The 14,496-nt window shown below is 37.4% G+C and overlaps 1 protein-coding gene across 2 annotated transcripts in view; it reads right to left on the bottom strand.

The window, feature by feature from the left end:
- The window catches only part of cntn4 (contactin 4), a 176,299-nt gene that overhangs the window by 20,501 nt on the left and 141,302 nt on the right, over positions 1-14,496 (bottom strand). For both annotated transcript variants that reach the window (XM_086167710.1, XM_086167712.1), the window contains exon 12: positions 3,417-3,544. In XM_086167710.1, coding sequence (XP_086023836.1) covers positions 3,417-3,544 — 128 coding nt within the window. The remainder of the gene's footprint in view (positions 1-3,416; positions 3,545-14,496) is intronic.

Below are 14,496 nucleotides of genomic sequence, written 5' to 3'. Positions count from 1 at the left end.
GGACATCTTTCTGGATCTCTAAATTTCTTATGGTGTTCAAATGCAATTAAAAGTGTATTTTTTTTATTTGCCAGGTCCTGAGAAGGGTCGGCTGCTATTTGAAATGGTTACTTTGTTTTTTGTTGTTATTTGATTAGTTTTGACCTTCAGTGTTCCGCTGTTTATTTTGATAGCATTCCTCAGCAAAAACACTGTGAGACTTAAAGTCGTTCTAGAGGAAGGGTTTTAAACTGCTAGGTTATATATTAATGGGTGTATTTGTTGTTTGGTTAACTCAGAGTTTGTTTCTGTGTGTCTAATTGTCTGTAGAGGTTCTCAGTCATCCAGGCTATGATGAATTCTTGTCAAAATGTTCTTGTTGTTCCAAGTGGACTTGAATTACTGGACAAATTATTTGAGATGGGCGATTAAGGATAATTCTGTATTTAATTGTTTCTCGTGTATTTGTATCAAGACTTACAGAAAATTATTTTTTCCCCATTCAGTGCTTAACTAACACCTTGATTCCAGATATGTATCCAGGTCTGATTTCAAAGCAACTAAATTTATACTTGGTAATGATCTAGTGTCCATAACACCTTACATATGCACAGGTCAAGTCAACATGTAAAGCTTGAAAATGAAGTAAATATTGAGTCTAGCATCTCGAGTTGGCTTCAAACTTGGGGAATGGAGTAAGAAAATGCCGCACTTGCTGGAACAACAGAGAGTGTGGTTCTGCATAATTTGCTTAGGTGGGATTCCTCCATGACTCTGGTATTTTGGTTTCTTGCTTTTCTAAGTAAGGGAGGAGGTTGTCTTCACTGAACGAAACAGCAGAGACATGCAGAAAACAGAGATGATATGCTTTTATTCCAGCTCTGGTCTCTGACTTCAATTTACAGACATATGTCTCGATGCAAGAAAGAAATGTCCAAACCAGGGGGGATAGGCTACAGGTAATTTCAGCCTTCACATTAATTTTGTGAAAGATAATGGCTTGTTTAGGATTATGAAGAGTCCCATTAGTCAAACCACAGACTGGTGTCATGTACCAATAGGAGTCAAATGCTTTATATATAACAGAAACACAAAAAAACACTGTAATTAGTTTAGAGGAAAATAATGCACCACAATTGAATAGGCTCTCAATTGGCAGAAATATTTGAATGCTGTGTAATCTCTGAAGTTATAAGTTCACTGACCATCTGTAATGATCCGGAGCAACCATAATTATAACCACTCATTTCTAGCATACTCAAAATTCAGTGAGCATATCTATAATCAAGTGCAATTAATCTGCTAATATTCCCCCAGTGTCGGAATAATCGGGACATTAACAAGGCTCATCTGTTGTGACTACTCCGCCCCTTCACTGTTTACGAGCTGGTTTATTCACAACAGGACACAGTGGATGATTTCTGACAGGTATTTTTCAGCATTCATATCACAAAAGTCAATTTGAATAAACTACTGTCATGTCCCATAAGGGCTGCTCCCTGAACACGATTCCACCTCACGTTTCCGATCTTAAATCAGATAGAGCATGTAAATCACCCCGTCACATTTTCCAAACAACATTGATTGTGATGGAAAAGGAAAAGGAATCATTTTCAGGGGCATTTTTTATATGTCACAATGCTGCTTTAATATTATTATGTACAACAGAACATGTACATGAACAAGAGGATGTCAACTGAACACACATGCTCGTATAATGATGATGATGACATAAATAATAATAATAATATGAAAATTATGATGATGACAATAATAATAACACCTATTATTATTATTAGTAGTAGTATTAAATACAGTAAATGTACAAGTGGCAAGAAAAGTGCATTTGGCAGAGTGAAGCAATTATGTTTTTCATTACACTTGGAGGTGCTTTGTATTGATTAGCATCTGACGTGAACTATTGAATTTAATTCAGTTAAATCAAATAAAAAAAAGAAAACGCCGGCCTTTTATATTGTTGGATTCGTATTTCAATATGCACTTAAGTGAAATCTGAACAAAGGCAGTGTTGCCAGTGGGACTCAGTGAAAGGTATTAGGATAGATCAGGTATATTACACTAATGTACACTAACTCCATATTCCATACCGTCAACAATTTTCTTGCATTCATAATATATCATATCTGTCCTTTATAATTCAGGAGAAAAAGGAAACATGTCTTGATTGTGACTAACCGTAAAAATAGCTGGGCCACAGTTACTTCTATTTTCTATCCAATAAAAAACAATACTTTATGGGATGTGGTTTTAGCTGCATTGATCAATCTTTTTTGTCTTTAATTGATAGCCCTGAAAAGTCAGTAAATCCTGTTTCCATAGCAACAATAAGGTAAACCATAACTGACTTTCGATAAGCCTTCTTTGTTAACTTTACAAACAAATTCACAGATTTCCACCATAAATTAGAACCGATTATTTATTTGAGCGAATGAAAACGCTTTGTCTGTTTGGCTTCATGAACAAATATGATTGGACTGGCGAAGAAGATGCAGTGGGTTTCAGCGGGAATTATGTTCTCTCATGGGTAGTTGGATAAAGGTCATGAGTCAATCTGAAACCCAGGATTCAGGCCCCAGTGTGTGGAGACAACTGCTGGAGAGGCATTCTGATTGTTGAAAAGGTCTGACGTGAAGATTCCGATAATCTGTTGAACTGTATATGCAAATCAATAGCAAGGCTTTTGAAATATGAGGCCAAGACACTTTTCCCTGAAGCAAATGTAATTCTATAAATCTGTATGACAGCCAAAAAGGAAGGCTAAGACACCAACAAATCACAATATCGTGAATGAGAAGGGGGTCACAGTGAGGTTAGAGTTCACCAAATATGTCCCGCAGATACGGGAGGTTAGAACACTTTCCCCTGAGGACGTAGGACAGAAAAATGTCACTCTGAGTGCAGAGAATAAGGTCATTCAATGCAAAGCACTTAATACCCAGGTCACATTCAATTTTAATGAAGTATAATAAGTCATAGCACCACAGGAAAACAGCAATCCCCAGTCCAGATAATCTAGCATCATTGAGCCTTTTCCTCACAGAAAATACACTAACTACACTGCAGCCACTGAGGAAGTGAGTGGAATATTCCCAAAATGCCTGAAAAAGATATGGCAACCAAAGCGTCTGCCGTCATGGCGGTGTAAAGAGAAAGGGCCCGCTCTCTGTAACTTACCAAAAGAAAAAGAGGGCAAGGTGGTCAAAGGCTTCAAACAATGGTGTCCCTTCTTTGCTAGATCTGTCATTTTTATTCATGAAATCCAATACTTAAGGTTAGTTTAGGGAGTAGAATGAAATATGAAGGGACTAGACTTGTTGTCAGAGTAAGAGGGATTTGGAAAATGTGTCCAGACTGGGTCTCTGCAGACAGCAGTGTGAAGAGAATAGTGGGGAAATAAAAGGAGGGCTATGAATTACCTTTAACAATGACGCTCCCAGTGCTGCTGGCCACACCAAACTGGTTTCTGGCCGAACAGGTATAAAGGCCGGCGTCAGACTTGGTTGCGTTCCATATGCGAAGGCTCCCATTGTCCAGAATGGAAATCCTGTGATTGAAAAAACACAGCAGTTTAGAACAAAAAATAAAACAAGATAAATAAAATAAATGAATACATTAATAAAAGATTTTAATTGTTAAGTAACATCCAGTAACATTGGTGGACCATGTTACTGGATCAGTGAATTTGTCAACTTATATCATGGTTAGTACACAGTCATACTATCATATCATCAATTGTATTACCAGTTATGTAACCGACAGACTTTTTTCCTTTCCTCTTATCTAAATATTAGGCCAAATTGTAAGTGCTGCCAGTGCAAAAAACATATTTTAATATTATTTTTTTCATTTCAGTCATCCATTAATGTTTTCTGTTCAAAACATTCAATAGTAGTGCTGAATAAACAATAACAGACAAAAAAAGCATTTAATCAACACAACTGTCCAGTTTAGATATTAATACAAAATTGAATAGGCCTACATTATTTCTTCACATTTGATGATCCAGTCTTCGTATTATTTGACTTAAATGACAGTATTACAAAAAAACGTGTCTTTTTATTTGGGTCATGCAGAACTGGCGAGCAATAGAAAAGTAATGCGATAAACGGCATTGTAAATTATTTTCCTCGGTGAATGAAGTGCAATTGTGAAAAGATAATTCTAATTTTGAAGTACATTACTTCTTAAGAAAAATAATGAAGTAGTGATTTAGTATTTAAATTATTTGACTAATTTTATTTTGGTTGTTTACAAATGAACTTTGAGAGTAAAAAAAGGATCATATTTTCATGGTAATTAATTCAGCACATGATTTGAGAAAATCTGGGACATCAGTAGCATAACGCCCTTTAGATACAATGGCACGAGAACTTCACAAAGGTCAAAAAGCTTTAACAAAACTTGACATTTACTAAATAACAAGGAAAGCTGGAAAGCAATGTAGTGTGGAAAATCAGGGGTGGGTCCAGTCATCAAAGCATGCCGAATTTTAATGATCTGAGATGCGCTGCTGAATGTGCAAACTGTAAATATGAAATGGCTTGATCTTGAGAGGGGAAAATGATGTGTGACTGGTAAATTGCTCTGTTAAAAGAGTCAAAGGAGTCAAAGCGAAGCCAGCAGATGGCAGGTGAGGGTTCGCACGTTCAAGATTACGGCGGGCTTTAGCAAACAATTAACATGGACAAAAACATAGGAGTGTTCCATCACTTATATGTAGGATAATAGTTTGAGTGTTAGTTAGTTAGTTATAAATAAAATGTTAATTGACGAACAGATCATATCTTAATAAACGTGGTATATCTGGTATTTTATTTATGACTTTTTTAGAATAATTCTCAATATAAGAAACAAATACAGCGAATTGAGCAAGACACATTTCATTTTTTTTTGTTATGTCCAATGTAATTAGCTTTGAAACATTATTTTATGTGTTTGTGCTTGTGTGTGTGTGTGTGTATGTGTGTGTGATTTTTGCATTTTTTCTTTAGGATTTGCATTTTTGATGACATGTACTTCATCTTCGATAGAATGTTGCCACTTTATCGTTACTCAATTTGAACCAATTATTCAATAGAATTCACACTTTCAAAATCAACTTAATACTTTTCAGTATACAGCAGGGGGAATGTTTTTGAGTATGGCTACCAAGTGAGCCATAAACACAGAAAACACTGCGGCAGCTTTCCCTGTTAATGCGAGCACGGTGTTTCCTTCTTTGCACCATTGATGCATTTAAATGGATGTGTGTGTAAAATGTGTTAGACACACTGTGACACCTTGTTACATTTCCTCCCGCCTGTTCATTGTCTTCATCGAGTCTTTTTCACATGGCGCTTGTGATAAGAATGCTCCGAGACACTTAATGCGCGAGAATATACGACGAAAACCACATGGTAGTGCTTAGTGGACACTTCTTTGTTTGGATCAGGCTGCAAGAAAAGTGCTGAATACACAGCAAACAACAATGACCATCAGTTACATGACAGACATATCCCAGTGTGAGAAGTTAATGGCATCCAACCTGGAGGTCATTAAAGTAGAAGAAAATGTTCCCTTTAATGGCTCCGCTGCCAAACGAGTGACCGTAACCCTTAGCATAGTAAGCACAATTAAAACAAACAAGATACATTAATTACATTGCAATGCTGGCACTTTATGAATGTTAGCCTGATGTTTCGAGCTTCCGGTGCTGCCAATTAACTTCTGGCCTTATCAGTAAGAATGAAGTAAAGTACGGAAACATAATTGAGGTAGAATAAGGTTCCACCTGATTCAAGCAAACAGCAGCCATACCTCAATATAACTGAACACCTGTCCTCGGTATAACCGCGGCGCTCTCAAAGCGGTGCTAGATGCAAGAGCGGTGGCTTTTACCGAGAGTTAAATCCTCTGGAGCCGTCCTGCAGCCATCTCCCTCTTTAAATATGAAGATTGTTGGCAAACATCCTTTTCTGTTGATGTTTTGTTCAGAAGAGCACACTAAGCTAATAGGGGAGCAATGCAGTCAAATACAGTAAAATTCAACTGAGACCCAAACAGTTCTTTCTCTGCTCTCTGACACGGGCCAGACACCTTGTCTCTGCGTTGCGCCTATTACATAAGAAGGCATTGCCCGACTCCATCCCGAGAAAGCCGGCGCCAGAGCGGGTATCAATAATTTACAGGTGAGATGAAGTGCCGCTCCTTTCATCCCCGTCTCACACAGGTTTAATAGACATGGCAATAAATCTCCCAAAAGGAGGTGATTATTTTGACTGCGGTGACATGGGCACATGCACTTGCGCGCTACTGAAAAACACAGGTGTGTATTTTGGCTGGGATCAAGCCTCCGAGGACAGTGTCTGTGCAGTGCTGACCCCCTACCCCTGCTCTGTGACAAGATGAAAGAGGCAAATAACATCAGTCACAGAACAGCCAGGACTGTGAAGTGGAAATCGCAGGAAAGAACCAGCTCCAAAGTAAAAAGCCTGTTTTTGTTATTTCCTTACATTCTCTTTGAGATGCTGGCATGGCTTTTTGTAAGCTCCCTCACAATCAAAAAGGCATTTGAAACCCCGGATTTGATGCTTTTTCAGACATATTTCTGACTTTGATCTGCTTGATAGATTCAACATTGTGTGAGGAAACGGTGACAATCCAAATAATGAGCGGCAAGAAAAAAAAAAAAAGAAATGGCGCATCGATAGCAGGCTTTGAACTTAGCGGGGGTATGTGATGCAGAGTTGGTTTCTAACGGTTACCGCTAGAGTAGTGAAGAAGCAGTTTTTTTGTTTTTTTTACATGAGCATGCTTGCTAATGGAGTTGGAGATGAGTAGTTTGCTCATACAAATTCAACATGCAAACAATATGAATATTAACAGATCGGCCTCTGAGTTTAGAGTTCATAACCAGATCGTTCATGAATACTTAGTGAACCTGAGATGCCAGAGCTGATTGGCAGCATGTCTGCGGGATGGGGGTCTCGTCTCTTCATAATTAGCAGGGTAAATAAACTTGGCTTGTGAAAATAGGGGTTAAGATTCTATCAGTGGAATCACTCAGCCATGAGACCACAGGAAGGAAGATTGCCACAAGCTTTGGTGATTTTGTCGAATAATTAGTCTCAGCCAAGGCCTTCTCTTTACAAAGATGATTGCCTTGGTGCACACACAGCTTGCTCAACACCAATGGCATCACTTCCAAACAGCAGTTAGCTAAGTAGGATAAAAAGAAAAAAAAAAAATGCAAGTGTGAAAAAAATACTGCAGGGACTGCGAGTGTGTCACGCTGTTTGCTGGCCATGATAACCTCAAAGATAAGGTGATGTGCATTTGTGTTGCTATTTCGACCCCCACTGACAACCGGCGACCTCCCTGCCGCTGATGTTTCTAATCATAATTGTATCAAAACGTTACTGTTTCAAACGTCGCTGGAGGCTGAGAGGGAGGCGAGGTCACCCTATCCTCTGAGCCCCAGACAAAGGGCGGGACCAGACTTCAGGTGTTGATCTATGCTCTTGACTGCTTTAAAAACCCTGAATTGTATTGGGGGGAGGAGCTGCTTGAGATAAATTGAAAGGCTGTCTCTCCAAAGGTTCCCCATTGTGTGCTTTGCTGGAGAGAAACGGCTTTGTCAGCGGCATAAATCAAGCCCAGCTGTGTGGTGCACACCCAGGACGCTACAGCCTGGTGAGCCCCGATGCAGCGCCGCATCTCATCTGTAAGCTTTATGCAGCATCATGACTGAAGGAATTCTGGCTGTTTGAGAAGTTGGCAGCCTCAAGGTTAAAGGTCAAAAGAAATGACAACCCTGGTCTATGCTTGATTGTTTTTCGTTGTTGTTTTTTTTTTTATTTTATTTTATCGGTCAGCTATGCAATTGATTGACCCTTGTGAAGAAGTGATTGCTGAGCATTTGGTCCGGACAATTCCCCAATGCAGGTATAATTGATATTGATTTTTGCTGTCGTCAGACATGTACCAATCACTCTCCACTTGTCACATGGGTCATTAGCAGTGTAGAAAGAGCACATGGTCCTATGAAGGCAGACAGTTTAGTGACTAATTGTAAATGCCAAGCCCGACTTTTTGGAAAAATAATTAGGAGTACATAAACAAGATTGTATAGGAAAAGTTGTCAATTTATGAATACCTCAAGCTGAAGACTAACCCTGTCCAGCCAGAATCTGTTGTTTCAATGTAAATATGGCTGATCTGATTTTTAATTAAATTTACTTTTTCTAAAAACAACAACAAAACCCAAAAAAAAAAACACTTTTTTACCACAGTCATACCAATAAGACATTACTTTTTTGTTATTTTTATGTCACGCTCGTCTGATAAATATTTGCTGTTTTGGTTTTGTAAAATAAGGTAGTATCATTTATACTATTTAGTCCCATATGACCTTCACATTGATTATTTTCTGATTGAGGCCTTAAAATACGTAAGATGACTGTTACCTTGCCATGAAGTGCCATGTGTTAATGTTTGTTCTGAAACATGCTGTAAATGTAAAAACATTTTTAAACACTCAATACTTTATAATGAAGGAAAATAAGAATGGTCAAAGGTGATTTAAAATTGTATCAGCAACCAACAGTGTACTGATGCTTTTTGTCAGATGGCAGGAAATAGCTCGGTTCAAAAATAGTACAAATGATCGAATAATCTTCATGAAAGAAACTGAGACCCCCTGCATGATTGTGTGGCAACATGTCACACACCCATTAAGGAGCTCAGCTATTCAGTGCTAAAGCAAGAGAGGAGGGAATCACAATCATTGATGCAAGAGGAAACAAACACACACACATGAATGTAAATCATTCCCAGTGCAGATATAGACTCAGTGGACCTGACTTCAGCAGGGTTTCTTAGCTGATGGAAATGCAAGAGTAATAATTAACATGCTGTCTGAGACTTAAAGCCAGACCCTTTGAGATGTCTGGATCACAAGTGTAGAGATTAGAAGCAATGAAGATGGAGGGTCAAGAAAGAAATCACTGCTTAATCCCAAAGAATATACAGGCTCTGGTTTTCTCTTACATGTGCTCTATGCTGTGAAGTAACCTTCTTATAAAACATTTTGAGATTGGCAATGTCTTCCAGGGCATATAACAGCTAATTAATTTCTTTAAAACTCAGATTATTTCTTAACCTTTTTCAAGGGGATTTATGGACCTTTCTAATGAATTTTAAAATATAACATAGAATATAGACAGGTAGCGTACATAAATTAAAAAAAAAGGAATCTGTGTTTCGATATCAGTTAGATAATATTGTTTTTATAGTGTTAGAGCACATGCATGCTCGATTACAGTCGATGATGGAAAATGTAGTGAAGGAAGCGAGATGATGTGCTTCAAACATACAAATGAGTTCAGAAGCAGCATGATCATACTAAAGAATGAGCCTAATTTACTGCTATTACAAGTTATCAGAAAACTCGATAAATGACACTGTGAGAAAGTGTTGCAGATGATTATCATCAGTGGTGTAGGAAATGCTTATCTTTAATCTTTTGAAGGTGTCATTCATGCCTCTCCAATAACAAAACATGCCTTTGTGGCCGGTGTTGCAGAGTCTTATAGCACAATGAGTGACACTAAACCTATGATTGTCCAACTCTCCAAAAAGTCAAGGCACGCTGGATGAGGGTTGCTTCCTACTTGAATACTCTTCATTATATTGTAACTGGAGTAAATTACAAGCACAGCTTGAGATGATTGACCTATGATTTTTCCCAAATTATTGTTAATTTTTTGTCACTTTGCTGTTGGTATTCACTCATTTTTGTACTATAAGGGATAGATCTTTATCACCTAGTTTAAATTAGACCATGTATTAACATAAGCCAATGAAATTTTCCTGGCATCAATGTTTTTGAAAGACATAGAAGATAAACAATGCAAAAATGATAAACAATGTTCTTAACAATATTCAGATTAATTATGTCCTCTTTTTATGTCCTTGACACTGCATTTTTTTTTTCCATGATTCCAATTGTATCTTTTCTTCTTCTTCTTATCTATCTTAATTTATTCTATACAACTCGTAAAATGTACTAGCCTTATGGCATGACATATGATTTTGGACCCCAGACAACTACTTGTAGGTGTTTACTTTTAGGATCAGGGTTGTACTTAAGGCCATTTAAATATTAATTCTATGAGTTGTTTGCTTAAGCCTGGAGCCTCAGACATCAAAATCTAACTGTGTTAAGATCAGTTAACACAAAACATGCTGGTCCTTCCCTGCGTGGGATCATTTGACATCCCAAGCAAAACTGCTAATACGTAATAGCTTAAAGAAATGACTGATGTAATAACTGTAAAAGGCTGTCAACCAATGAATACGAAGCTCAGCGCAAATGAACCGTCAGAGAATAAATGTTGTGTTAAAGAGTGCATTTTCAAATAGAAAGGTGTGTTAATGAAGCATGCTGTTTGAGAATGTCCTAATTCCTGCCAGTGAAACATGATGTGATTGTGTCAGTAATTGCGTCGAGGAAAGACAGTTTATCAGTCCGGGCCACACTGGGGTTTGTGGATGTACTTCCAGAAGATTCTTTTAATCACAAACTGCTCTCCTGCTTGACTCCCTCGCAGAGATATTCATCTCTCCTCGTGAACCGAGGTGTCCCTTCAGGAATAAAGAGCACACACATGTTCCACAGGAAATTGTCAGAGGAACCAAGATGGATTACTCATGCTGTGCTGGCGGATTCTCACTTTGAAAAATGATATCAGCTACACTCTTTAAGATAAAAATAATCCTGGGGAGCACTGCAGCGGATGCAGACGGCTTCTAACCTAATCTCGGAAAACATAGCAAGAAGTCACTTTATCTGTGGCTTGAGATTTATTTGAGTTGAGTTGGTCAGCATCAGATTCTATGCGGCATTTAACTTCTTTAATAAGAAAAAAAACAGAGTATTTCACAGATAATAAAGATAGATTATTGAACATTTGCGGAAAATAATCTGGAACCATGCTATCTGGCATAAAAGTTTCTCATCTCATATTACAACTGAATTAAAAAAAGGCACTTCATCATTCCGTATTACAAATATAGATTTCCTTATTTTTTTATGCTCTCCAGTTTAAAATCTCATCTTTGCCTCCCTCTTTTTCTACTAAAGTTATTTTTCTTTTATATGCTTGTTGCAAATGTACAAAATATCAGTTCTGGTTTGGTTCAGAGGAACAGCGAGTGAACGTGAACAAAGTTAATATGTATGTAATAAACAACATTTGACGCTGGAAGAAAAACAGTTGTGCTCTTTTTTTATGTGGTCCAAATTAAGATATTCGGAGCGTTTACTATTGAATAGGTGCTGAATTATCAGTTAAGTTTTGTCACGCCTCACCACCAAAAACAAACAAAACAAAATTAAAACAAAACTATTATATAGGCTGCAGTTTAAAGTTATTAGAAATTCACATTATCACAAACAATACTATTGAGCATAATTCAGAAAAAAAACAACAAAAATGTTTTACTTTGAACTACAAGTATGACCAGAGCAGACAGGATCCCCATTTTTAGAAAAACAAACCCAGTGTTCAGATGAGCTTTTTCAGACAAATTCAGAAACAAAAATCACTGCTGACTACCATATTGCAAATACAGTATTATCATGATCTTGAGACATGAGAAGTCACTAATATGACTCATTAATGTGCATCCTCCAATTTCATGGGTAGTTTTCAAGATTCATTTAGCTTCGGAAGTGCAGTGCACCTGGGCGGGCACAGCAAAAAACAGCAAAAACATCTTCATGGCAAGACGTTGCTCTCATGGGAAATGTCCTTAACACTTCTCTTTGGCAACTGAATCATAAAAGACCAAAGTTAAAACTAATAAAATCAAATGTTAAACGTAATTTAGATGCCTTAAAGAAATGTATATTTTCAATGGACCCAACCATTAGCTGGCTCTGTTTCAAAGAGATGATCCATAACTTTAAACAAACTGTTTGAGATAATATAGGTACAATTAATATGATGAAAGAAATCACGAAAAAAATAAAAAATAAAAACCACCATCAGCAAAGTGGAACCTTCAATTTACTGAGAACTGCCAGGTTAAAGCCTATGCTGCTTACCAATAACCTTTTGCCGTCCCTGGACTAATAGTCCCGGTTGTCTTTGTGTGTCTGTGTGTGTGTGCCATCACAGAGTGTTCAATATTTCAAGCAAACTTGGCCATAAATTGCTATATCTTGACCAAAAAGCAGATTGTCGATGCAAAGGTTGCCAGTCACCTAGATCATCCTTCTAGTCATCATCCATAACTATTCTTAGTTCTAAAATTCAGGACAAAAACTTGTACAAGAACTATTGAATGTGGTCAAAATAGATAGCACCTAACTTGCTTCAGCATTTGTATTCCATTCAAAGAAGGAGAATGGGGCGGAGAAAAATGAAAACAAAAACAAGTATTCTTGGTATATACAATACTTTTTATAATAGTTTGGCTTACCTACACTAACATAAATGGCAACTATTTTTGTAAAAATTCAAAAATTGCTGTAAAAATGGAAAGGGGGAGGGTGGAGAGAAGACAAAATTCACATGAATCAATACCAAGAGTTGCTCTTTCATTTATTCATTATTTATTCATTAACTTTTTTTTCCAACCTTTCATTCCATATTTGTAGCTAGAGATTTGCAGCATTATTTGGCTAAATCTTTTGAAATTATACATTTCAGAGACAGTGGAAGAGTTCAAAGGTACTGATCATTTCTTAATAAAAAAATTCTGGCAGATGTTAGTAACAGACTTTCAAAGGCACTATTTAAATATAAGTAACATTGTAAAGGTGTGGCTAGTCGGCAAAGTTAAACTAAATTTCCCTACAGTAGCTGCTTTTTCAAATCAGCTTCATTATAGTGAAAGAGTTAAATCAAGATCACATCTGGAAGGAGGGGGGTCGGTAATTTCACCGCTCTCAATTAGGGATGTCAGTTTCAGTTCGCTTCACTTTTGATAAGGCCGACACCCATTAACTGTCACAAAAAATGAAGTGACATATGAGCAGTAAACATTTGTAGGCTGGATCATCAGGGACATCTCTGCCTCCTTTGCTCCAAAAGCCAGGGCGGAGGGACAGATGAGGCTGAGGGGATTTACTAACCTGATAGCTGTACGCATCACGCGACGCACCGGCAGCGGACATGATTTGTTTATCCCGGGGGAAGCCTGCATAACATTACTGCTATTTTTGGTGTAATCGCAGATATAAGCCATCATTTCCTCCGAGGCCGCACATGCGTGGACGAGATTTTCTAGTCTGGATCGCAAGAAAGGCAGTAATGTGAGAAAAATAGTTCTTGGACAAAACTATTTCAAGTGTCATGAGTACTTGAATTTTCACACCTATTTTTTGTTAGCTCATTAAATCAGTTCTTTACGGAATAGCCATGTTTTAGAAAAAAAAACCCATGTATTTTAATGACTGAATTAAGTATTTGAAGCAGAGGCAGAAGTGTGGCAATTATAGGAATGTTTCATTTCTTTTAGATGAATGTTCTGTTTGATGTAATAATAAAAGCTATTTTAATTTGAACGATACTCATGTTATGTTTATACTGATAATTTAGGTGGTGAGCTGTTCCTATGAAATACTGTTCTATTCCTATACATGTTAAGGTCTACCCAAATGTTGATTGAGTGACCAAAAGGATCAGTAAATAAGAATAAAAACATTTAACTTGAATGTCAAGCTAGTAGTTTACCTACAAAATACATATTTTTGAAGGATTTTAGTCATGTCCACTAATATTTAAACTGACCAATGAGATTACCTCTGCCTCCTGAGCAGCTCCAATTCTGAGACATGTTTGGATAAATAAAACATTGACTCAAACACAGATGTGTTTGCTAGCAGGCACCTATGAATAGTTGTTGACAGCTGGCAGGATCAGCAAATCACTAATCCGCTGTTTGCTCTCTTTCTCAGACGAAGGTATGGGGTGTTGTGCGATGTGGCCATAACTAAGGTGAGAGGCAGGCAAAAGTCCTGTGGCCTCAGCTTCCGTTCTATGTTGCAAACCTTTCCTTTAAGGCAAAGTAATAAAATAATTCCTCCAGGGTAGATATATTTTCTCAAAGTTGACTGCTTGCCTGTGTAGAAATCTGGAACTGCGTTTCACAAAACCGATTTTCAATTAGACTTAAAATGTGTAAATTCAGGTTTGGATAAGTAAAAAAAAAAAAGGCATTTACATGACATTTAAATATGATAAACAATGTCAACACCATAAGAATTACAAGGCAGATATGCAGCAGTGCTCCTAACCATACATTTATTAATTCACCTTTTGTCATTAGATCTTAATGAAATTAAGACCTGAAACTTTTGATGAGCATCTAATTAAAATCCCCTTAAAGAACAAATCTACGGTGGATAGACAGCAAGATATGCAGTAAGTAAATTTGCTGCTGTGCTCTTCTGCTGTTATGCATTTCTCCTGACACTGATTCATCCTGTAGTGTGTCTGGCAGAGCAGA

Source organism: Fistularia commersonii, chromosome 21 (genome assembly GCF_037954325.1).
Source record: "Fistularia commersonii isolate RoL2024-O1a breed Wild chromosome 21, RoL_Fcom_v1.0, whole genome shotgun sequence".
NCBI lineage: Eukaryota > Metazoa > Chordata > Actinopteri > Syngnathiformes > Fistulariidae > Fistularia > Fistularia commersonii.
Note: the sequence above shows the minus strand (reverse complement) of the source record. Positions and strands in the feature narration are given on the sequence as shown.